The sequence below is a fragment of the Haemaphysalis longicornis genome, unplaced genomic scaffold, assembly GCF_048455015.1.
Source record: "Haemaphysalis longicornis isolate Haplotype H1 unplaced genomic scaffold, Haemaphysalis longicornis Haplotype H1 scaffold_7, whole genome shotgun sequence".
Lineage (NCBI taxonomy): Eukaryota > Metazoa > Arthropoda > Arachnida > Ixodida > Ixodidae > Haemaphysalis > Haemaphysalis longicornis.
The window spans coordinates 41,141,504-41,167,686 of NW_027526422.1; the positions used below are offsets into that span (position 1 = coordinate 41,141,504).

Here is a 26,183-nt window from a genome sequence, read left to right on the forward strand (position 1 = left end):
TGTCCAGCCATTTAATGCGTGGCATTCTTTTCCGAGTACCCCCAGAGCCAGGACTGTGGAACACCCTGCTATGCCACAAAAATGCGAATTTTCTGGAGCGGCACATCACTATAATAGCGTAAAAGGAGATGATTTTTCGGACGGCATTTTGAGAAATTAAGAAATGATAAAATCAGAAAAAAATAAAATTTCAGCAATAATGATCTGATGAAATCAAGAATATGCGTCTTATACAGCTCCCCTTAAAACTGAAGAATAAAAGAAAAAATTCCGCTAGAAGACGTTCAAAATAGGTATAAAAATAGCGAAAATGGTGAGCCGTGTAATGCCCTCCATTTCCACAAAAATGCAGATTTTCTGAAGTAACGCCTGCAATCGTTATAATAACATAAATAGGGATAATTTGTCGGACACAAATTTGAGAAATGAATGAATTAATTTTTTAAAGACGATATTCTTCCTTGGGCTACTTAAACCCACAAATTTTGGTCCAGCCACCCGGCCAAAGTAAAACAATGCCTGTGCAATAGTCTTATATAGTCACAGCTAAATCTGCCGGTCTAAGTCCTGTGTAACATTCATACTTGTCAACATTGTTGAACAAGAACAAGACATTACGCAAATGTAAGACAACAGAATAATACACAAGTGATATTTGCAGTGTTATTTTATAAAAAATTATTGATGCTTGATTTTTACGAAATCAAATACTTCATCCACTGCAGGAAAAAAATTCACTCCGCGTCGCCTGCTGTCGCCCGCGGCACTATCGCTTCTGGCGGAATTTTAAGTAATCAAGCGGCAACAGTTACGAAAGGTTCCCCTAGATAGGCTCCACGTTCTGCTTGGAACGCACGTGGACTAGGGAAACGCGGTACTATAAGCGTTGAAGTAGGTCGCCTCGATTTACGCGCGTCTCCGCCGTACGGCAGCGTCGGCATCGAGGCACCCGGCCTGGAGGAGTGGAACGCGGTAAATTTAAATTGACTTGAGCAAAACTTTAGCGACTTTACCTTGAGAGGAGCGCGACGGAAGAGGAACCGCATAAGAGGTGAGCGGGAAAGCGAAGGGAGGCATTTACTTGGCAAATGTCGGCAAAGACTACCGTCTTTTGTCGACATTTGCAACGAAAGGAGCAGATACGCGGCCAATTTTTTTTATAAGAGAGAGGTCGAACGGCTCGTGCGGGGGAAGAGGACGAGAGGGAGGGGAAATAAACCAGCGGGGGGATGGGCTTCAATCACAACGCACACGAACCACCTGATTTGGTCATTTTCACTAAACCTGTACGTCCAGCAAATCTCCACAGGGTCATTAAAGTTTCATTCACATACCTCGAAGGCGTTATCCATTCTTGAAGGGACGGCGTTCCTCAGAGAGTCCGGTACAGTCCCAGCCCACAGAAGGTGGTGTATGGTGGGTCGGTCGACATTGCGCAGGGGGCAGGGGAGGGTAGGTGGGGGAACAAGTGGGGAGCCATCTGGTCCCTTTCGGCCGAAACGCCGGTACCAGGTCCACCGCTCGCGGATGTCAGGAGTGACCGCTGTATAGGAGCGGGCCTTGTGTAATCAAGAAATAAAAAAAACACAAAAATAAAATTTCAGAAGAACGATCTGACAAATTCAAAAATATCCATCTTGTACATCTCCCCGAAAACCCGAAGAATAATTAAGAGAAGTATGCTGAAGAACGCTGAAAATACAAATAGAAATAACGGAAATGCACCAACTATGTAGTTCGTCGTGCATCTTAAAAAAACATAATTATCGAAGATGAAGCACTTGATCGCTATAATTGTATTAATTTACATAGGTGGTCAAAAGGAAAAGAAACTTAAAAGAATCCAATAATTCAACTTCTTTTGTTACTCATAGCGATATTTGGCTGCAAAAAAACTCACACTCTAGACATCCGCAATTAGAATCACGAGGAAACGTAGAGCGCTGGAGTTCACAGTACGACCACAGAGTAAAAGGGCAAACGAAACTGTCGATGCGCTACTAACAACTGTAAAATTTTATTGAACGAGAAAATATATACATACCCCTTTAGCCCTGTATACGTTTCCCCATGTATACATTTCCTCTAGCCCTAGCTCTACGTTTCCTAGCTCTGTTTCCTCAACGTATATATACCCCAGCGCTCTACGTTCCCTCATGTCTCGATGCCAACCAGCTCGACGCCTAGTATTACTGGAGAATGAGAATTCCACGTATTAGTAGACAAATCTCTGAATTCCTGCAGATTTTTTTAAAGCGAATTTTCTGTGGTACGTGGGCGCCAAGAACATGACGCAGTGGGAGATGGTATTATTCTAACGGCTTTGTTGGCAGCCGTAGGAGCCCACAAGAGATTTCACTTTGCACGCGCCGCATGTAAGCAATGAAGAAACTAGAGAAACTGGGAATGCCTTGGAACGAATATTTTCACTACGAAAGAGCAAGGACGGTTTATTTTCTTTCCAAAATGCGATAGCCGCTTCCTATATTCCACACTTTTTCTGCTGTACCCGTTCTGGCGTTAATCTTTTAAAGCAAAGCTTTCTTCCCGTACCAGCCAACGCCAACGGTTCTTTCGGAGCGTGCGGGATAATAAACTCCTAACGCGGCGGAGGTGGTGGTTGGGGAGGGTTTCACTCACGGAGCACACTGTAGATGGCGCGGCGAATATACCCAGCGTTCCCCGCGCGGAGGTGCCTGCTCGCCGGCGGGTGCGTCGGCAGTACGGCTTTGTCGTCTGCTTTAGCGATGGTTGTTTTTGGCCTGTTTTGGCGCAGCTTCGCGTCCGTTGCATGCTTCCTTCGCAAGGCTTGATTAACTCGTTCGACAGCACCTCCTGGGTAACCCGGACCCGACGGAACTAAGTGGTCGCGCGGCAAAGATTCGTTAGGGATTGGTTTGAAGGGCGGGAAAACAAAATGTAAACACCACATACAGACGTCTGGCCGCTGGAGAAACGCTACCTTTTGCGCACTGCTTGCCACGAATGGGACTCCGTTTTCTAAATTGATGAATAACAATTCGGTTGTGTTTTAAGAGGTATTGCAAAAGGCGGAAGGAGCAGCTTGTCCTGATAAATAACGATTATAAAAGTTCCCTCAGCCTTCTCGCAATTCTCCGACTTACTAAACCAACTAGTTTAAATCCGTATAAATGGGAATCACTAAGCTCACATGCCGAATTGTTTCGGTGTCTCCTCTTGTGTCGCGCGATGGTGTAGCGCCGAGCTAGCACGTCAGGATGGCTAGGTTCTGCTAAAGCCGCTCCCCTCCGTTTTATTTCTGCTGACGCACGGACGGGCTAAGGCGACGGCGTCCACCGCTCTAGCCCGCCGTGGGCGACGCTGCCGCGTTCGGGACGCCGCCCCAGCAAATTCCAAGTAACGGCTGGCAGGATCTCTCGTTTCATCCTTTGTAGAGCCATATGTGTGAATTCAAGTGATGTCACATGGGTAATTGTTGTGGGTGTTGTTTAAAGCTTTGCTTTACAACCACCTTCACAGCGTGGATTGGGGCCAATATTTTTGGACAGCTTACTCAGCAATAAAGTAAGAAATGACACAGGTAGAATACTTAGTTGGATGACTGAAACTAGGAGGCTACGGTGATGAGGCAGTGAAGCAAGCTAATTCGCCCGGCGCTTTGAAAATAAATTCATAGCGAAAAAAAACTTGAGGGTGCGATAGTCTCGCGAAAAGAAGGGCACGTTATTGAACCGAATAATGCAATAAAATTTAGGAAACGAAGTTATTCCAAGTGAACAAATGCTAAAAAAAGTTTTTAAACCGAACAAAAAAAATAAAGCTCCCGTAAACCTAGCTAGTCCGTGTTCTGCGTCATGATTTCGCGGTCTCAAACTTCTCACCTCTGCTAGCATTCTTGTGTGGATCCTTCAATAAATAAAGCATCCGAACTGCAGCGACCGCGACAATAACTAAGCAGCGTGACAACTGTACGACGAGTCGGATAAGCGTATGGTAACCCGGAGAGCAGCCACCTTCGTGTAACCATTCCTGTACTGCGTAGCCATCCGTATTGGTCAAGAAACCCTCGAAAGAATGCAATAATTATCGAACCCAAGGAAATAAAAATATATCTGAAAATCTAAAGGTTTTCTCAGCCCCTGGGATTGGTTTAATTACCGGAAATTCTGAAGATTGCACTAAATTCTATTGTTTACTGTTTCGTTAAGTCACTTTCCGCTTGCGGGAACGTGGTGGCTATTCACACGCCGGGTAGAAAACACTCGCCGTTAAATTTCCGTCCGATTTCTTAAGCCAGGATTACCTGCGAAATATTGGAGCACATTCTTCATTCAAACGTTGCGAAACTCCTTCCCAAGGAACAACATGGCTTCCGCAGAACTCTCGCAATTTTCAGCACATTAGCGCTACTCACAATCTTCACGGTATCCATGACCGTTTTGAGTAGCGATGATATGCAGGTACCTTCATGTTATCATTGATTGTTGTGAGTAGCGGTAATATGCTAGTAACTTCAAGTTATACTTGGTCGTTGTTGTGATTGGACAATCGACCATTTACACTACACACTATTTAGGTAATCCGTCGTACGATCGACTTCGCAGAGGGCGACGAGAGCCCTCCTACGCTTCCTGAGCGAACACGAATTTACATGAATGACTGTAGTGCCTAAAACGGGGAAAGAGTGCGCACTTTGCCGCTTCTGTTTCTTCCTCTTCGTTTCCCCTCTCTTTTGTTCCCTGAACCACACTACCCCAGTGCGGGGTGCGAACCGGGCTCTACACCTGGTGATGATGATGATTGCTATTGGTTTCCCCTTTGTAGCGGGGTGATGACGTGTCATCTTACAAAAAGGGACTAATATACCCATGTTTTACACTCTTGCTTTAATACTAGCTCTGCTTAGGGCAGTCACAAAAAACTTCAGGCCCAAAATATTTTTTTTCCTGTTACAGGTGGTAACTGTCCTAAGCAATATTTCCCTCTCTGCTTTTCGTCCACCAGCATTCTAATCTTCTTTTCGTCACCTCTACAGCCTTGAAGTTACCTTCCTCTGTGCTACCCTAAATCCTAGGGCTTCTGGAAGCCGAATATTTCCCTCGTGTAGATTTGGATGGATACCCTCGCATTCTAACACTGTGTGCCGCATAGTTTGTTTCTTTTCCGCAGACCACACATACCTCATCATTTTGTGAATACTTCCCGACAAAGCTCTTAGTTCGCGAGCAACCTGCTCTAGCCTCAAAAACCAAAACACTGCCCTGGGAATTATCGTAGAAATTTTCCTTTCTGATGTCCAATTTCTCAGCCCTGTACATCTCTGACGTTTTAAGTTCCATTTTTTCTCTCCATTTATTCATTTCAATCTGCTTTGCCTTTTTTTTTGGTTACCTTGGCTGCTTTGGATTCCCCACTGTTGTTTCCGTATTTCATCGTTAGCCTTCTATTCTTCCTCAACCACTTCGTGTCCACGCTTTTCAAGTATAGGTACCTTAGTTTCCCACCTATGTTGATTCATTGCTCTCAACGTCTTCTCAAAGCATATTTTACTCTTCGCTTCTCGAACTTCAAACGACGCCCAGCCCATATCTCCCTGCATTGCTTCGTTAGTTGTTTCTCCAGGCGTGCCTAAGGCCTCATAGCCTACCGCTCTCTGGTTCACTTCAAGGCCTGATAGAACGTCTGATTTTAAGCAGAGTACAGCATTTGCAAATGTGAGACCCGGAACCTTTACTCCTTTCCACATTCCCCTCACTACTTCATATTTGCTATACCCCCACAGAGCTCTATGCTTCATTATAGTTGCGTTTCGCTTTCCCTTACCCTTAAGTTGCTCCTCGTGAGTTCTTAAGTAGTTATCCCCTTCGTTTATCCACACTCCCAAATTTTTATATTCCTTCACTCTTGGTAATTCGCCTTGCTGTACAGACACTGCGTCAGTGGTAGCGTCATTTAAAACCATTATTCCTGATTTTTCTGCGCTAAAATTTAAACCTCCTCTCAAAACATATTTTGGTTAACCTCCCCTCCTTTCCATCCTTCTTTCTCCTCCTCGTCCTCGCCCTCCTCCTCCTCATCATCATCGTTGTTGGACAGCAGACATTTTTTTGGTGGTTTCCCAGGTTTTTGAATGATATCTCACAATCCACTGCTGCTTAGATTGAATACCTAAATCTCTGCCACAACGAGGTCGCGGGTTCGATTCCCGGCAGCGGCGGCCGCTTTTCTGATGGAGGCGAAAAGCAAAAACGCCCGTGTGTACGAGATTTCGGCGCACGTTAAAGATCCCCAGGTGGTCAAAATTAATCCGGAGCCCTCCACTACGGCGCGCCTCATCGCCTGCGTTGCGTCGGCGCGTTAAACCCCACAATCAATCAATCAAATCTCTGCCACAAACTATTAACATGACTAGAGCATTTTTTTGTGACCTGACGCAGTATATTACTCCTAACAATTCTAATTCTTTTCTTAGTTATGTTCATTCTGGCGCCCCTCAATGTTCAGCTGTAGCTCTGCTTTTTTTTAACAATAATTACCGGCCTCCACTCCTGCGTTTCTTCTAATGGTCAGTAGATTCATTACTCGCAGACGACTTCATAATATTTCGGAAGATTAGGGACGTAAATGACGTTCACATCCTGCAGAACATGACTAATGAACCTTAACTCTACTAAACGTAAAGCAGCGCGCATTTCTCGCTCCTTATCTAGTTCTGAAGCGTGTCGTCTTAATACCTCCCCTCTGGAATCAGTCGCTTGTTACCGCTATCTGGGTGCTGACATTACTTCCTGCGTGACCTGGTCGCTTCACATTAGTGCGATCATCAGTAACGCTAACCTAAAATTAAGCCATCTTCGTCGTAATTTTTCATCCGCCAGTCATTAGAACTATTAAAGCGAAGCTTGCAGCGTCTCACCAATGCCGTCTGTGGTCCACGGAAAACGCACTGGACGAACGCCAACTTTCTCTGACCATGATGATGACCGTGGGGTGAAGTGAGAGAAAAATTAAAACGTTTCCCGCGGCCGGAATCGAACCTGGGTCACTCACGTTGCGAAGCCGACGTCTATACGATTGCGTCATTCCGGTATTGTCGAAGCAGTATGGATTTGGAGAGGCGTGCATGGACGGGAAAAATTAGACAGAAAATGAACCCCTCCGTCTAACGGCGACGATGGTTGAGCGCCAGGAATGCCATGGATTGTCCGTATCAGTAAAGCACTACAGAGCACAATCGCAGTACAGTAAACCATTGCGTTTAGAAATACCGTTTGTGTATTGTAAGGCGCTGTGATGTAGGCCCGTTCGCCTTTCGTTGGTTCGTTTGGTGTTGGACTTCATTTCGGAAAGCTCCCCGTCGTTGTCGATTCGACAGAAATGTAGTTTATTGTTGTTACGTAAACGTTTAGCCTGTAATGAACAACGGTACACTTCTTCCGCTTGGGATCCTTGTACTGATCATTTATCAGCTCGTAAATAGCGCAGAACAACTAGGATCGTTTCATTTATTTATGTCTACAGTCGTGTCGCCAGCACAACGTCCATGAAAAACACGCTGCACTTTCCTTCCCTTCCATCCCATCGGCAATTTTTCTTGACTGTGCCGATTTCACAAGATATTCTATCACACTTCACACTTACTCACTTAAGTTATACTTCCACAAATTCACATTTCTTCTCGAATTGATCGCGTCCATAGCGTTGGAATTTCGCACTGCAGCTTGTCTTCAATCCTTGATCCGATACACTGAAAAATAATGTAACTACCTCCCAGAGCCAACAACCACGATCGTCAACACTCTTTTTTCAGGAAGACTTGTTGGTGGGCCAGTCGATGTATCTTGACAAAAAGTGTAAACTGTTTGAGACACTGACATCCACACATAAAAAAGACACATTTCCTAAGTAATAAGAGCTAGCGTTACGTTTTGTTTTCCTTTCATTTTTCTTTCTATAACAAAATATAGCGCGTTTTCGACGATGCAGAGGAACCGCCTGCAAAGTCGACAAAGCAAGGGTCGGGCTGCCACCTTCGAGAAAGTGTTGAAAATTCCCAAGAGATTAATCAGCGTGGTTATCAGGAGCGCTGGTGACCTGGTTGGTCGTGAAGCCGATTATTACTCTTACCTCTGACTTTCGCCGCTGGTTGTCGTGTATATAGAAGCCGAAAACAAACAAAAAAAAGCAACAAAACCCGCCCGCATCTTCCCACGGGGGGAACTCGAGTAAATGCGTCGCAGAGTGGTGGGGGTATCGCGTGAATGTTGCGTAATTGGGTATGGTTTGGGAATGCTTAATTGTTATTTCGTCTTTATTATTCTTATTTATTGAATGAAGGAGAAGCGAAGGCAAGGAGTGTAAAGTTAGTCTGTCTTTATTGCTTGGTGCCGTCGTTGTATTGGACGGGGAGGATGACTGCTTTGTGGTCGCTAAAGTGCACTGTCAAGGGGTCTTTGAGGAGCGGTCGTGCGATTGCGTAACTGGTGAAGACGTTGCTTCCATCGCATCTACTCGAGTCAAGCAAAGCTTCAAGTCAAGCGAAAGCCAAGCAAAGACGCCCTTGACTGAATTCCGAACGCGCGCTCCGCCGCATATATACACACTGCCCGCGTTCGAGGGAGAGGAGTACGGGGGAGAGACGCGCATGCGCACACTTCCGTACACAATCGCGCGAACTTTCTACGCACCCACCACGCCGTTATCACGTGTACACGCCCTGCCGCCGTTACTGTTGAGCGCGACGCAGCGCACGCGTAGCTACGACGCATGCGCGCACAGACGCGCTCCCCCCGCACCGCCGCAGCTGTTGTTGAGAGCGAGGAGGGTACGGGGGAGAGACGCGCACCTGCGCCTCGACGCGACGCGCATGCGGAGTGAGCGTGTGGACGGCGCCGCCATCAACGACTTAGGACCAAACGAGCCTAAGAAATGCTCCGCATTTAAAAAGTACAATAGCACTCGCGTCCGCACGGCCGATTAGACAAAAATAAAGTACCCTCAGTCGAAACTACGATATGGGAACCAGAAGATTTCCGTAATCAAGTCCAACACCAAATGAACCAACCCGGAAGCTATAGTTTGAAATTAGGAGGTAAGATTGTGCGCTCTTTGTGCGAACACCTGTTTCTTGTCGAGACGGTTTACTGCAGTGCGATTATGCTCTCCAGTTCATTTCCTTTTATTACTTTAAAGACCCCATTGAAGGGGTTCTACAGAAGGGGTGGGCATATGTATGAAAAATTTAGAGCCATATTTTATTGCAGTTCATGGTAATTCGTTACGGCGTTCAAAAGTGTGGATGGGCAGGTTATGGCTGGGATTTCTTGAGAAAGGCCGTTCCACTCGTTAGCTGTACGAAATAAGAATGCAGACGGAAAATATTGATTGATTGATCGATGATTGATTGTAGGGTTTAACGCACCGATGCAACGCAGGCGATGAGGCGCTCCGTAGTGCAGGGCTCCGGATTAATTTTGACCACCTGGGGATCTTTAGCGTGCGCCCAAATCTCGTATACAGGGAGTTCTTGCTTTTCGCCTCCATCAGAAAAGCGGCCGCCGCGGCCGGGAGTGGAACCCACATCGAAGACAGGAAAGTGACGTTGCGAGTATGCGGGCGCGCAACTCGTTGCGGGTGACCAGGGCGACTGGAGATGCGTGCCGTGGGGATAATCTGTGGTGGCTTGCCGAGTGAGATGTGAAAGCACGTATGGAAAAGACAGACTAGTAATGTGGCGACGGAATGCAAGCAATGACAAGTCGGATTCTGTTTTCAGTGCCGACATGCTGACGTCGTAGGGTTACTGGGAATGAATAAATCTTGTAGCTCTATATTGAAGCGATTCTAGTTGATTGATGAGATGTACTTGAAGCGGGTTCAAATGAGGCATGCGTATTCTAATTCTGCCCTGGCCAGAGACTAACAGGCTAGTAATTTTACGTTTTGAGGTGCGTGACGCAAATAGCGTTTTAAAAACCCGAGTATTTTGTTATCAGATGAAATGACGTTTGCAACGTGCGCTGGGAACCTGGACCCAGGTTAAATCACTACAAAGGGTCGCTCTGAGATGTTTGTGGGAAGGAGCTAGTTCTAGGTTGGTGCCAACGATTTGGTACAATAAAGCAAGTGGATTTCTACGTCGGTGGAAAAAGACGGTCTTACATTTGTTTGGGTTGAGCTCCATTAGCCAAAGGTTGCACCATTCTTGCACACTTCGCGGGTCATTTTGTGGAGACGCGTTATTAAAAACGCTGGTAATTTTCCGAAAAATTACCCAGTCGTCTGCAAACACACGAATGTTAGAAGGTATACGCATTTGTAGTTGATTAATGTAAATCGGAAACAGAAGTGGACGCAGTACAGATCTTTTATGGACACCTGAGGTTACAGCGGTAGGGTTAAATATTTGATCGTTGACAAGGACTGATTGTGTTCGGTTACTGTATTCCTCAATCCATGCAAAGATATCGTCATATAGATGTAACACGGCAAGTATTAGTAGTTGGTGCTAGTGAGGAACTATGTCAAAAGCTTTTGCGAACTCTAGGAAGGTGGCGTCAAAGTTAAGTGCTTTACTGATACGGGCATTCCATTGCTTACCCTAACTATCAACCCTCGCCGTCGTTAGACGGAGGGGTGCATTTCCTGTCTAATTTTGCACGTCCTTGCACCCCTTTCGAAATGCAAACTGCTTCGACCGTGTCCGAATAGCGCAATCGGATAGACATCGGCTTCGTACCACTATGAACCCAAGTTTAATTCCGACCACGGGAGGCGTTTTAATTTTTCTTCACTTCGCCCACTATGATCATCATTGTAGTAAAAAAAATTGGCTTTCGTGCAGTGCATTTTGGGTGGACTACAGACATAATTAGTTGTTAAATTCCAATGGCAGATGGGAGCGGTCGCCGAGCTCCGCCGCAGAGTACGCTGCTCCTTTGAATAGCACGTGCTCCGAAACTGCCTTTGGAACGCACGCGCTCCCGCCGGAGATTAAGCCAAAGCATGACGGGAACAGGAATTTCCCGGGAGCCTTTACGACCGGATCCTTTACGTCGGGCTCTTCTAAAAACGTCTCCTTCCCTGCAAGCGTTCTATTCTTGTCGGGTCTTAACAAAAGTCCCTTCGTCAGCTTTTTTGCCGATGAAGAAAATTTAGTAGCCTCGACGGCTCCCAACGGCGCCCGTGACGAAATTTTCGTCGGCCTTCTCACAGGCAGGCGAAAAAAAAGTCGCCGTTCGGGCTGGGCTCCTCGTCGCTTGATTCCGTGTTTAAGTTGTCGCAGTCGCTTTCGTTAAGTTAGCAAGCATGAACGCGACACGGCGTGTAGCATCTATTTTTCCGTTGTGACTGTGGCTGTTTCGCGTATTTGCCGGAGCGGGCGCCATGGCAATTCAAAAAGGGGCGTACATCGGGTGCAGATCGCGACGACGTCAGGAGAGAAGGCAAGGCCGTCCGCGAGTTCCGGCCGACTCCGCCGATTTCGGGAGAGCAATTTTTCTTGCTCCACGGAGCGATCTCGGCCGCGACGGCGCTCTCGATCTGCCATTGGAACAGGATTTGGTTGCTTTCGATCCGCCATTGGAACGTGACTTTTCCGGACGAAGCAAAAAATTTGCGGCGAAAGTGATCCGGATCTGCCATTCGAATTCAACATGTGAGAGGCTGCAGCTTCGCTTTGAAACCCCCTTCAGGCATTCGCGAAAGCTTGCTTCCCCGCATCACGGGGTGACGCACAAAGGAGCCTGATTTAGGTCTGCTGGGTATAAAAAGGGTGAATGGGAAATACGAAAATATTATAGTAATTATAATACGTAGCTGATGGGGTAACAACAAAAACCGGTGACATCGCCATCGCCATTCAAGGTCGTAAGAAAAATGAGGAGAAATAAGAAAGGGGAAAGGAAACAAAGGCGGCGGCGTTTCGGAAAGCAGCTGCGTCTCTGAAAAACCGTTAGCAGCGACCGGACAGTGTTCCGCCTGACTGATTCAATCACTTTGAAGGGGTCGGCTGTGTCCAGTCGTGTTTCTTGAAAGCTGCGAGAAAAAAACGTAAGGTTGGGGAAACGGAAAAGTTCCATAAGAATGCTTACGCACTAGCAGTCAATATTCGGAATTTCTCTTTTTCACTTTAGTGTCCCTTTAACCTTGACGGTTTCGTGAGGACTCTTCGTCCTAAGGCTCCAGGCTACAAAAAAGTTGAAGCTGGCGCAATATGTAGAATCGACTACCTGTACACTTCTTGCTGCTTTCCACTAAAGAAATATAAATCTCTCATTTTTTAAATGATGCTAAGTCAGAAAGATTTATCATAAAGTACCGGAACTTGAATTTATACATACTATTTCGCTGACAGCCTGCCAATACAGATGCCAGCGCCTTACTACTAGTACCTCACCTAGTAACAGGGTTTATTTTAAAAGTCGCTCTATTTGCTGCCCCTAATTTTATGACGAATTTTGTGTGCAAAACGACTTTTACCGCAACACTGTACATGGATAATAAGTCCGACTCAAGAGATATTGCCGTAATATGGACTTCAGTACGTTTTTAAGCGAAGCTTTAGAGCCCTCTCTGGTGTTGTTGTAGGCCTATACGCCCTGCAGGAAAGCCAACTTTTTCTGACGATGATGATGAATGATCGCGGGTGAAGTGAAAGAAAAAAAAACGCTTCCTGTGGCCAGAATCGAACCTGGGTCCCTTGGGTTATGAAGCGGGTGTCTAACCCATTGCTCCATTTCGACATTTTTTTTTGTCTTTATTTCCTTTTTTTAACATTTTTACAAGTCAGCGATGTAATAAAAAGCGCCTGCCATGTTTTTGCTGGCGGAAACTATTGTAAACATCAAATGATGTCAATTTTTGAAGCACTGGCAAAATTCCCGCGTCAGGATTTTCCACTTCGAACAACTCGCACAGATAGTTCACTTTTTCCCTGAAATATGCGCTCACAGTTTGCGCATTGACATCCGCATGGCGCACCGCCATGATCATATCATGATCATATCATATCAAAAGCATGATCATATCATGCGGTACATCGTCTTCATTGTTTACACTGAGGAACCTGATTCCATAGGGTGTCACCGGATACTCTTTTAGGGTTCTCATGAGGACGTCCCAAAAGAAAATGGCATCCCAACAGTCTATAAACACATGTTCTGTAGTTTCAGGTTATTGACAAAGAACGCACAAGTTGTTCCAAGCAACAAAAAGACCTCGCTCTTCCATCCATGTTTTCACAGGGAGTGTGTTAGTGTGCAATTTAAAAAAGGTTTTCACAGAGGCTGGGATTACCATAGCTTTCACCCTGGACAACACATCCTGTCCTCGGCCTGCAGAGTACACTGCTCGGTACAGAGGTACAGAAAAGAGAATTTCATTCAGATCTTTTTTCAAACCCTTCCTGGAAACATTTGAGAGATAATCCAAAGAAAAACGCACAGAAAGGAATCTAACTGCGTCAACTACTTCTTTCAGATAACCTCTAATTGTAGGCCGTTCCTCGTTGCATGAAGAAACGATGAACTGCGGTAAAGCATTGGCAAGTGCAACTTGGAAAAAACTTCGCAAGAATGGGTCATTTGAGTCCCTGAAGAACATAAAACGATTAACAATTTGTCTTACGTATATATGCGATAGCCCGAGCCCCCCTGCTTCACTCTTCGAAAAAGAGAACTTCGGCTCATGCGTTCCCATGTTGAATTCCAAATAAAGACAGCAAAAATACGATGCAACTTATTCACATGAACACGGGAACAGTGAATAGCTTGCATAACGAACCACACTTTCGCCAGAAAAAACAAGTTGCAGACAGTGGCCCTTGCAAAGACGGACAATGCACGGCCTCCCCACTTTGTGGCTTTGTCACGCAGTCTTTGGGTTTCATCTTGCCAGCACTGATTGCTGTCCAAATAACTCTCCATCGGTACTCCCAGGTACCGCCCAGGCGTGGTGGTCCAGTTTACGCGTTCAAATACAGTCAGTGTTGATTCCCAGGTTCCGTGCCAAAACCCGGCACACTTCTGCCAATTGACTGAGCTTTGGGTGACGTCACAAAATTCTTTGGTTATCATGACAGCTCTACTCACACTTTGTTCGTCTGTGCAGAATATGGCCACATCATCAGCATACGTTAGCAGCTTGACTTCGCTTGCATGCAACACAAAACCTCGTACATAACTATCATTGATAATCTTTAAACAAAAGGGTTCTAGAAAAATGCAAAACAACAATGGGGAAGCAGGGCACCCTTGCCTCACTGATGACAACACTGGAATGTACTCGGTAACTCTTTTGTTAATTATCAGCTGCGTGAAACAATCATGATACGCCATATTAACGCCCTTTAAAATAACATCTCCAACGTTTATATGCTTCAAAACTGAAAAAAGGATCCCATGACAGACGCGATCAAAGGCTTTCTCAAAATCTACTTGTAACATGGCTACTTTACGAAAAACATGTCACAGCACTGCAAGACACTTCGCGCTACGTGAATGTTTGTTACAATACTGCGACCTTTAATGCCACATGTCTGATGTGGCCCGGCAATCATACTGATCACACTCTGAAGTCTTTTGGCAATAATCTTCATTATTATTTTATAGTCTGTGTTGGCTAAAGTAATGGGACGATATCCTGTTACAGACTGCCTTTTCAAGGGATCCTCAGATTTTGGAATAAGAATGGTGTGCGTGCGGGTGAAAGTTTTTGGCAGCGCACCATTTTTGAAAGCTTCCTCGAATACAAGAAACAAAAAAGGGGCAACCTTATTTTTGTACATCCTATACAAGTCGGAACCCAGACCATCCGGACCCGGCGCTTTCCCATGTTTTAACTCATCAATTGCTGTTTCCACTTCTTTCAAACAAATGGGTTCTTCGAGTATTTGCCTAGTCTCTTCATCTAACACTGGTAACAGTGAAAGAAACTCTCGCTCAAAAACATCTACTTTGGGACTTGCAGGGCTGAAAAGTTCTGTGTAAAACCGCACAAACTCTCTTTTTATTTGTTCCTCCTCGCGCATAGCAACACCCTGACATGTTATTTGTTCAATTTTGTTGGCCTTCACATAACGCATCTCATCTTCTAAAGCGCGCTTTGTGGGCGCCTCCCCTGCCAGCAACCTTTCTGCACGTGCTCTAATTGTTGTCCCCCTGTAGCGTTCCTGATCGATCGCCTCAAGCCTGCTTTTGATGGTTGCGATATCGTCGCCGAACAATCCTGGCATCTGGCACTCTAGCTTCACCATACGACTGAGATTGCGACGGAGGGTATCCTCTTCCTCCTTTTCAGTTCTTTTAATGCAGACCGCTCTTTCAATGGCCTTCATTTTTATGTCCTGCTTGAAAAGCTCCCATTTTGCCCCCCACCCAATTTCAACTTCATCTCTGCACTTAACGAAAATCTCCTCCACTGTTCTATTGAAAGTGTTGTCCTTTAGTAACTTATCATTTAATTTCCACAACTCCCAACTAAATTTCTTGCACCCATTCCCCTTCCCCCCTAGAAAAAGGGAGACAAGACAATGATCACTAAATGATACCTGGTCGACTGCATAATTATTGCACGTCGACAAAAGCTCCAGGGAGACGTATATCCGATATAGACGCGCATGGTCGAAACGAACGCCAAGCAGCAAGTACCGATTCGCGCCGTACACCTCAAACCCGAATGTTAGGCCTGCGGAGTGGACGTCCGAGAGTTCCTGTGGGTATTATAGAAAAGTAGTGCGTACCTCCAGGATACCACATAGTCGCAGTGTGGGATTGGCAAACGAGAAAGATTCACGTTCAACCACCGTCATCGTTAGGCGGAGGGGTGCATGTTTTTTACGCACGCTTTCATCGTTTTTATTGCACTCAGTGTCGTTCAATTTCTTACCGCTTCGGATTCACTTGCACATTTAAGTACGGGCCATCTCTACTGTCTGTGAATGAAACACTCGGTCTTTGTTCTCGCGGCTGTAATAGTTCCACGATACCCGCTGTTTTTATTTTCGACATTTCTCTGGCCATGATTTGGCGGCACCGGGGAATCAGGCAGCCCAGGAAGCTGCGCAGGAGGCTTGCTCTTTTCTCTCCTCCGCTGACCCCGCCGTCGCCCAGCCTTCAGACCTTCCTGAATGCTTGGACACGATCGAAAGCACCAGCGTACCCCCCGCCATCCGCATACACCGGTACAAACACGAAAAGAAACTCAGACTCAAGGAACTTACGCCGAAGGATCACGTTTCCAACCAACCTTTCCTTACAAGAACCCAAGAAATATTTATTAACAAATTCTACACAGATGCATAATTTTCACCGGAAACTATCCGCAAATGGTACTACCCCCACATCGACACAAAATGTCCATACTGTCAGCAAGCCGTCAAGGCTGATTTGCACCACCTGGTCTGGAATATGCCCCAAATTCTCTCGATACCGGAATTTTACTTCCCCCAACCCAGATCCCTCAACCTATATCGATCCCCTCTCATTAGATGAACACACCATTAACCTTATCATACGGTTCGCCACTAATAGCGGTCCAGCGCAAGTTATATAGCGATGGCCTACACCAGTGAATGGACCATTCAATGCTTACAATTGCCCTGTGAAAAACTGATACCGCCCCCCGAAGATCACGAACTCATATGAGCCCCCTTCAACCAAGAATCCTCCCCTCCCAACTCCCCCACAAGGCCTCCGGCCTTCCCTTTTTGAATAAAAGCTTTAACTACTGACAAAAGAGAATGGGAATCGTGTGCTCGTATAACGTCATCGCCATCATTCTCTTAGTGGTCGTCGACGTAACGTGTAATATACGTATATACAAATGTTTCATGTATACGTAAGATTCTTGATATATATATATATATATATATATATATATATATATATAATACTACCATCGACGGTTCTCGCGACAACGATCGTAGGTTGGGCTTAGAACTTCCATGGTCGCATGGAACGAGCTAGGCTTGCGCGAATGGTAATATTTTAGTTCGAAGTGAATGGTCCTTGGGGTCGAATACGTGTTCGAAGCGAGTTGGAACAGTTGTCAGGTGTACGAAGAACAAAACTGAACAGTTTAAAGTTGTTCTATGCAAAAATTCTTTATTTCTGAGGTTAGAACGTACAATGCGTCGCCAGAGTCGTTGTATCTCGCGTTGGCGTCTTCAGAATAGCGTGGCGTGTGTGACACTGAGCTTCCTGGCCTGGCGAAACCTTCACAAAAAAGTTCTACATTGGGATAGCACCCGTGGGCGCATTGGCCATGTCACTTGACTGATTGAAGCAGCTGATGCACACTGAAGTTCAAGCGCAGAGTGCGATCAACACCTTCTCACTGCACGCCTACCGCACGGTAACCAAGAAAATTGTTTGGTTACCGTTTTACTGTTTGAAACGGTAACCTTTCCTACCGCACCTTGACTACCTTGACGAGTCATGAGTACCTTGACAAACGTGCGCGTGGAAATGGCTACGATACGACAACGCTTTGCATGTGGCTTCGCTTGGCTTGTCAAAATATAGCCCTGATGTCAATGGCACTGCGTCTTGCCTAACGAAACCTAAACTCCTGGTAGTACTTGATCGCTGTTTTGATATTCATTCACCCCGAATACTTCGAAATGTTATAAATTTTAAATGGGGGTTGCAGCGAATTCGAACACTGTAATATTCGTTCAAATATTCGAAGCGCTCGAATTTTTCGCACAAGCCTAGAACGAGCTTCTCGCTTAAATTTCTCGTTGCGCGAAGCGTGAATGATTCGCACCTTAGATCTTCTCTCGCGCCACCGTATGGGTTATCAGTCATTCTTGTGTCTTTCTATTTTCCTGTTTCACTTTGCACGCATTCAGTTACTGAGCTAAAGGCAAGACGCGACAAATCGATTCGCACGCATTGACGGACACCGTTGAAGTCATGCGCTATATATACTCCGTCTCCCCATCTTTTTTTTGTTTTTTTTCACCGCTCTTATCGAAGTCATTACGAACGTTTCATACCATCCGCGCACGGAATCAAGAAGCGAACGAAATAAGACGTCACTTCGCTCTCGCATCGGCCTCTCTGCGCCGAGGTGCAAAGTGCAAAATGAGCTGCGATGCCCTGCGGCTGGTCTTCCACGTCTTCCGTTTTTCCTTCCTTTCTTTTATCTCAGCGTGTCTCTCTCGTGCCACGCGAAACCGAGTTAACCTTTTTACTGATGCGACTTTGGTGTGGGCTCTGCTTTTGTTGCCGCTGGGTCCTCCCGGCCAGCGAGCTGACTCTGATTAAACTTCTAGTGGTCCATCTGTCTTAGTGCCAGTTCTGTCCGCGGAAACGATGGCCCGGGAAGTCTCTTCTTTTTTCGCATCGCTCGGCGGGCGATGGCGCTGCGGTGAAGCTGCTTTACGTTTCTCTTCGGGCGATCTATTTTACGTCTCCGGCCGCCAGACAGCGGGAGGGCCAATCCTTCGCACTACCGTTTTGATTGCGGCTCATTTCGGGATTGCCTTTTATTTGCCTCCGGTGACGCTTATTACTTATCGGTTTTTCTGTGCGGCTTCGGAGGTTTGTTTTAGCTGTAGTCATGCATAATGCATTTAGAAAAATGAGTGAGTCCAGGTTAATAAACTGTTGGTTGGATGACGTTTCTCGGATATTTAAAGGAAAGTGGAACAGACAATGCGTCAGTTTACTTAGAAATTCGCAGACGTTAAGAATTTTATTACGGAAAAGCGCTCGACTACCATGTTGCTGCTCTCAGCATAGTAATGAAAATGGCAAAGCAGCAGCCTAGAGCTACAAAAGGGATAAATCATCTAGGGTATTTTTTTAAAGCGTCAGAGTATTAGCGTCGAGTTAGATGGCGTAGTTACGTTGGACTCTTAGGTGACAGATAAAATTCGCATCCGCGCATTGGGAGAAAGAGAGAGTAAACGTTTATAGTAGCCAACGCTGACGGTTGAGTCGTCACTCGTTGGGGTGGTTTGGCCTCACTAAAGGTGCTGTCGGACTTATGCTGCACTACCGGAGAAATATTATTCGAGCATGCTTGTTACATAAACATTACTATCTCGTGAAGGAGTAAACAAAACAGGGGCGCACGTACCACAAACATGTCGAAGAAATGCGTAAATACACTACCATTTTTACATACCAGTTAGGGAATGGTTACCCGAGACCGGACACCTTACGTTTGAGTAACGGAATTGTTGTTTGAACACAACGGGGGCTTTCCGAAAAATTCCGAGTTGCGGAATTTCCGTTAGCAGAAAACGGACAACTCACATTTTAGCTTGCATGGAAGTTCCGTAATAAAGTTCAAGGAGTCCGTATTACGGATTTTCCATAATCCTGAAACTGTCCGTTTTCTAAATTACGGAAAGTGCTCGGCAATACATTACCTGCGGCTTGTTCCGTAAACCGGAGAATATTTTTTACAGCGTACACCAATCTATGGAACAGGAAATGTAAAGCACATTTCTGTTACAGCACTGATGTCGCACGAAATGTCGATTCGTTGCTATGTCCTGCGTGATGTTCGACGTATAATAGCAGGAAGCTCGTGTGCCGTGGGTGCACCGCTGACGCAAAGACAAGTAATGAAGCAAAAGCAAACAACACGCATCAAAGGCGTACGCGGACTGCAATGAACAGTGCGCAACGCACTTGTCTATAACAGAGACTTCTACTTCAACTAGTTACCTCTGAGAACTACGCACACAATTTTTTTACAAATAGGTTAAGGACAAAAGTGGTGGGCTTGTATTGGAAAAAGCCGCAGTATCTTTCTTCGCATCCTTTTCGGGCGAGGCAGGATAAAGCTTCAGGAACGAAAGCTGTGTCATATACGTGTGTGCTGCCCTCTGTACGATGCTCACTCCCTCAGACGATACGGCGCTCTCCTCTCCAAAAGAACGTAGTTTCCTCCGTAAAAATATTTCTTACAGGTATTCCACGAAAACTAGAACTGATGTTGGGTCTGGTGGCGAAAGAAAAGTATCTCGTCACTAGGACAGAGTGTTTTGTGACGTTTTGGCGACGTATGGATCCATATGTGTACAGGCTTGCAGCAAACTCTTGTTATAAAGAGGCCCTCGATGCAAGAAACGAACTTTGTTTTAAGTGACATTTTGTTGAAATGGGGAATGATTTGCGCTCTGAACGGGAGGTGGGAAATAAACTTCGAATAAAGCGTTCTTGGTATACCGATAGTTTACTGTATTTTGGTTAAACAACACCCCATTCCACTTTGAAAGTGTTCGTGGCATTCATGCTCTGGCTACAGCGCTGGTTTTGCTCAACAACCCCGTTCCCTTCATTTTCGCAGGCTATCCGACTGCAGAAGGAAAGAAGCGAGCACGAGTTTCGAGTCCGTCTTCGAGATGTGGTGAGTTGACGCTGCATTTATTGGCACTCTTGTTTTTTTTTTTTTTTTTTTTTTTAACGCATGTGCTGAGCAGTTTTAAGTGCGAATGCACTTCTTAAGCGAGCCTGAATCGTCCGCCGCCGTCGTCCGCATAGCAACAGCTGCGGGTGCGCGCGATCCTCGTCTTCCTCCTCGTCTTCCCTAGCAACGGGGGGAGATGGGCGCGCGCTACTCTCCTCCTCCTCTCTCCGCTCAGTGACTGCGGGTGTTGGGCGCCTCCTCTCCACTTCGGGCGGGAGAGCTCTCGCTCGCGTAGCGGGCGCTCAGCATTCCGACGCGTGAGGGCGCTCGTGTAGCCCTCGCCGTAACGGCGGGTGCTACTCTCCTCCTCCTCTCTCCGCTCAGTGACTGCGGGTGTTGGGCGCCTCCTCTCCACTCCAAGATCACGATATCCACCGTAATCGCGCAATCAACAACCGTTCATTCGCACTTACACACTCTCCCCCTCGGGGAAGTGCGAGGGAATTTTTTTCTTTGACAGCCATGGACATCTACGTACATATATGTGTACGCAAAGTTTTGTTCATTCGTTGAGGCAAGGTTTGGAAAGAAAGGGCACAATTTATTTATACGGGTTGCCTACGTATATCGACACATATATTACGTCGGGAGAATTATTGATGAGCCGCCAATCCCGTCTGACTGCGCGTTACGTGAATGTCATGAAAAGGGCTCAACTTTCTTTGAGAACAACTTCAGAATGGCGTTGCGAATCAGCAACACGGGTAAAACTGAAAGAGCTAACTTGTGGCCCGTATGAGAGAGAGAGAGAGAGAGAGAGAGAGAGAGAGAGAGAGAGAGAGAGAGAGAGAGAGAGAGAGAGAGAGAGAGAGAGAGAGAGAGAGACAGAGACAGAGACAGAGACAGAGACAGAGACAGAGAGAGAGAGAGAGAGAGAGAGAGAGAGTGCTCGTTAATGTGGGCTGAAGAGGTCAGCTCTGCTAGCGGCAGTGCTTGCTACGCCAGATGAGGGTGATTACAATGCAGTGAAGTGAATGTGAAGACCACACGCACGTTTATGCGGGCCGCAGTGACCGCAGAATCATCTACCATTGGCGTGTGGATTCCGTCGGTCCAGTGCACAATCAGGAAAAAAACTGAGCCACAAATGAGAGGTACTATGCTGTATTGCGTACAGGTCACGCGTTATAGCCGGAGTGTTCGAGTGATATTTTTACATAAAGTATGTTTTATGTGGCGGCACTTAGAAGGTGAAACGAAGACAAAGGTTTACAAAAATTGGGCTGTGTAAAATTGCAAAGATGGTAAAGAGTGGGGTCCATCGTAAGGCAAAACATCCGTGTTCTCTGCTTTCCAAAGCAATGTTCCCGTCCAACATGGGATGCTTATGTTTGATCATAGGCGATTCACGTCGAGGTGACGACCCTTCCCTCTTTTTTGAAGCTTTTTGACGTCGCTGATTTCCCGCACTTGTGAAAAGCCGGCACCAATACGGGAATAACGCTGGTGCGTTGAGGCAAATTTTTGCTGTGTTGCGGTAGTTGTAGCCACGGTAGTGCGTCACAGTAATCTATATACACCCGCTTTCCAATTGCCATTGAGCGCAATCTGAAACTTTCGTTGCAATAGCGTTGACGTTATGAAGCAAGCGATTAGGTTTGGTGCGGACAACCTTTCTGCGATAAAGCTGACTATACACATCGTTGCCATACTCATCCCAACGTAGTCATCCAGGAGTGGCTGCATGCACATGCACTAATGCAATGCCCAAATCTCTGCCCTTGAGAAACTAAAATTCGAGGAGACCTATGCCTTCTTTACGAGTGCGCAAAATTCTGCCTACTCAATTACTAAAGACTAGTCAAGATGTGGCGCCTATAGTGGTGTCACCTCCTCTCCATTTCTTTCTACGGCACGTGTCAGAATGACACGCTACCGTATTCTCGTTGCCAAGCAAGGGCGATGGATTGCTGAAGCGGACTAATTTACTCGTCCATTTGATACTTGTGTAATTAGCACGTCAAATTACTTATATAGACCTCAGTATATGTCTCTAACACGTTTTTTAAGCCCACAACGCATCCACTATGTCCAGCCATCAAGCCGGTGTGGCGGCGCGGTGGCGTGCTTGCATCACATTCCGGAGTCCTGGGTTCGATTGTCATCCAGTATCATATTTCCTTTTCAACTAAGTTTTTGAGCTGTTGGCAAATTTCTGCGCCATGTCTTGTTCCCGACGCCGGACTTTCGGCCGACCGAGTCAACTTGATGTCACGTTGAAATCGGAGTGACTTCATGAATGAGGTTTCAACCCGCTCACACGAAGTCAGCCGAGGTAGGGTGATAGTGATTTAGCACTAGTGATTTACCAAGGAGGCACTCTTCCGTAGCTGCGCAGCTGGCGGCCCACAAATTACCGCTCTCCGCAATAAGCATCGTCATCGTACTCTGCGTTCCTTCCTGGTTTCTGTCTGCATGATCTGGTAGGCCTCATGAATATGCGGATAATTCTCAGTCTACTAACCCCGGTTTCAAAGTCCTGCCTAGCAGGACGTCTGGCCCTCTGTAACAAGGGCACTGCTACACGTCACAGCAGCTTCCGCTAGTTTAAGCAGCACCCGACACACGAGCGTGTGTGTGCGTGTGTGCATATGATGGTATGTGCACGCATACACATACACTTATGGCATTATATCTCTCAATCCAAAGAATGCTTCCTACTTAAAGACAATCATCGAATATGCATTCTGCCGCTAAGTTTGCATTAATGCTTGCGCGCAACGACACGTTATGGGGGAAAGATCGCTTGTGAGAGAACGTACAGAGGTCTCATACCCAGCGTTCGAACCGGAAAACTAACACAAAGATTGAAAGGACAAAGAGAGCGTGAGGGCTGCTTCTTAGTTATACATCAAGGCCATGGTACTGATTACAGAGCAAGACAACTAAGTGTAATAAAAAGAGAACAACAACCGTATCTGAGAATAGTGTGCAATGAAAAGCGCATGCAATGGGAGCAAACAAGTTTTTACAAGCCACGCGTACCAGCCGACAGGAAGAGGTTGGAATATGTCATAGATATTTATGAACAAAGCTAAGAAAATATCGTTTGATTCAACTTCGGAGTAGCACCCAGTTACAACCATTCATTTTTTACGAAGGAATGTTGTTATTCGCTGTTGTAAAAGCAGTGCTCTTCGATAGCTCTGTGCAGCTGGAAATTCCCACAGTAGCAGTACTAAGCAAAGCAAAAGGTTGCGGTAACGACAGCGGAAACTAGGGGAGGAGGGTGGGGTTGTACATCACGTTCCTTTTACAACGGCTGATGGATGGTTGTGTTCACGGGTTGCGTTTATTGTCTTGCGCGTGTCGTCTGTCTTCTTCGCGAGATGAGCGATGGTTTATACGAAGAAGTCTGTGGCGTTTGCGTTCAAAGAAGGCAAAAAGCCGGTGTAGCTAAGAGAGTTGCTAGTGGATCATCGTCCATCTCTTTGTGAGCTCTTTTTCTGCAGCTGTGGCGCCTCTCAATGGGAGGGCATTATTTATTAGTTGGAGTGCAAATCCAATCACCTGTGGCCTTCTCGGTTTAGGTTGACTGCAAATCAAACCTAACGCGTCGTCGTATTCTGTATTGCAGCGTTGGCTGCGCTACGGAATAGCTGCGAGGTACGGATGCCTATTGCAAACATCTAACGTCGTAACAACAGAAAAACGTGGAACACGAACACGGGATTCAGTTCTGAATGTAGGAGCGAGTTGAGAAGTTTTGTTGTTTTTACTGACGCACAACGTGGCCGTTGGTGCTACTAATCTGCTCGACATCTAGTTCACTTCCACTTCTGGTGTTGAAACACGCTAGGTGGGCTTAATCAGTAGCAGCCAACCGGGAAGTCCTTACGACCATCATGCGACCACTCTCAATTCGAACCAAAAATCGCATTTACCAACATTTTTCCCCCATGACCGGCCGCCTTATCACGGAGTTGAGGTTCACGCACGCTGATGTCTGCACTGTAAAGAGTCAGCCAGCGGTCTGATGCTTCACTGACATTTCGGCAAACTTGAGGTCAGGTTTGCGGCAGAAGTGAAAGAGATCTGCTTACCCAGGTTTGATTATTAGTGTTCGCCTATCTGAGATGAGCGTGGCAGCAAGAGGCGGTAACCTCACTTTGAAATTGAAAACCGATGCAGTGCGGCGAACGAAGTCATACCCAGGGGCCAGAAGTGCGAAATGCGAATTAGTAGCAAGTTTGTTTCTAATTAACGCGTGTAAAGTTTATTGCGTAAGCATTAGTAATTCGGTAGGTTGAAAATCAGGCGTCGTTGTGGCCAAGAGGCTGCTCACAAAATGACCGAAGGATGGCACAGAAAATTGTGCATCCCCAGCTTCCCAGCTCAAAATCCCGACCACTGAGGAGCCTACAGCGAAATCACTCCAGGAAACTGATATCCTGCACATAGCAAGAAGTTCCCTGGGATATCAACACTACAAATGCTTTGCGGAACTCTCATTATACTTCTTGTGCAATTCATAGTCAAAAGTTACTGTACTGTAACCTGGCACTGTAACCTGGCAGAGCAACGAGCCGAAGAAGTCTCGGATTGACGCCAAATTTCTCATTTTCTCGCATAAGCTCCTTTGAACGAATTAAAATACTTCATTTGAAAAGAAAATTGGGATATATGGCTCCGGATTAGAATCAAACCTGTCGCCTCATGAGAGACGAGCAAATAGCCCCAGCGCCACGATAGCTTCATAGTTCTAGCTAACTACAAAGCACCTGGTGTGGCTGATTGAAGACGTTCGTCATAGACATATAGTGAAACCTACTTGAGTACTTTGAGCGTACCACTTACAGGAGTGCACAACGTGAGTAACAAAGTACTTTTCTTGGAAATGCTCCCTTTGCTTGGCGCGCAACAGGAGCGCCTTCATGCGGTATCCAGTGTAACCTCTGATCGTAGGTGCTGCACCAACAGATGGCACGCGAGTAGTGTACACGCCGGTATGTGCCCGCTTGGCGTTAGGCCTAACTTTACGTTTTGACTTTTACCGTTGTCAACCGGTACTCGCAGCTTGACGTATATGAGCTTGACGTTGCCTGGAGCGTCGTAATGCTTCAAGTTAAAACTACGTAACGTTAAGCCCAAATACAGGCCTAACTGCGATTGGTCAGTGTTGCCAGTTTAGCCATGGAGCAGAGAGAAAGACGCAAAGAATGATAACGCGAGAACACGTTCGGCGATTGGACACTTCTGATTCCTCATTGCGACATTCCGTTTCAAAGTTTAAAGATCCCCAGTTGGTCAAAATTAATCCGGAGCGCTCCACTACGGCGCTCTTCATCGTCCGCGTTGTGTCGGCGTGTTAAAACCTACAATCAATCAATCAAATCCGTTTGAAAGTCAGTGCAGCCAAGGCACTCCTGATGTGATACAGACCTTTAATTAAGCTTGGTGAAAGGCTTCTCTCCGCTCGTAACCGAACAAAAATATACTAAACCGCCATTATTTACGTAAATAATGCGTACAACTGATCTAAGGGAGCATTCGTCCAAAAAAATCCGGTAAATTAGAGAAAAGCAGCGCTGCTGGAGTTCGAACCCAGCAACTAAGCATTGAAACCCGCGACGCTGCTCAGGCCGCAGAGGATGAACAGCAAGCTTATTTTAGCCGTTTTTGTTTATTTCAATATTTTTTTGTGCGGCATATGAAAGAAGGGGGGGGGGGGGGGTGAAAAATTAAAGCAGGTCCACTCAGCGGGAAAGCGATCGGATGTTCAGAGCAGTGATAAATCCGCCAGAGGGGCTGAGGTACCGTTATCCGCGAATTCC

General features: G+C 46.2%; 1 protein-coding gene across 10 annotated transcripts in view; it reads left to right on the forward strand.

Moving 5' to 3' along the window:
* The window catches only part of Rbp (RIMS binding protein), a 394,065-nt gene that overhangs the window by 233,498 nt on the left and 134,384 nt on the right, over window positions 1-26,183 (forward strand). For all 10 annotated transcript variants that reach the window (XM_077676865.1, XM_077676856.1, XM_077676857.1 and 7 more), the window contains one exon: window positions 20,290-20,349. In XM_077676865.1, coding sequence (XP_077532991.1) covers window positions 20,290-20,349 — 60 coding nt within the window. The remainder of the gene's footprint in view (window positions 1-20,289; window positions 20,350-26,183) is intronic.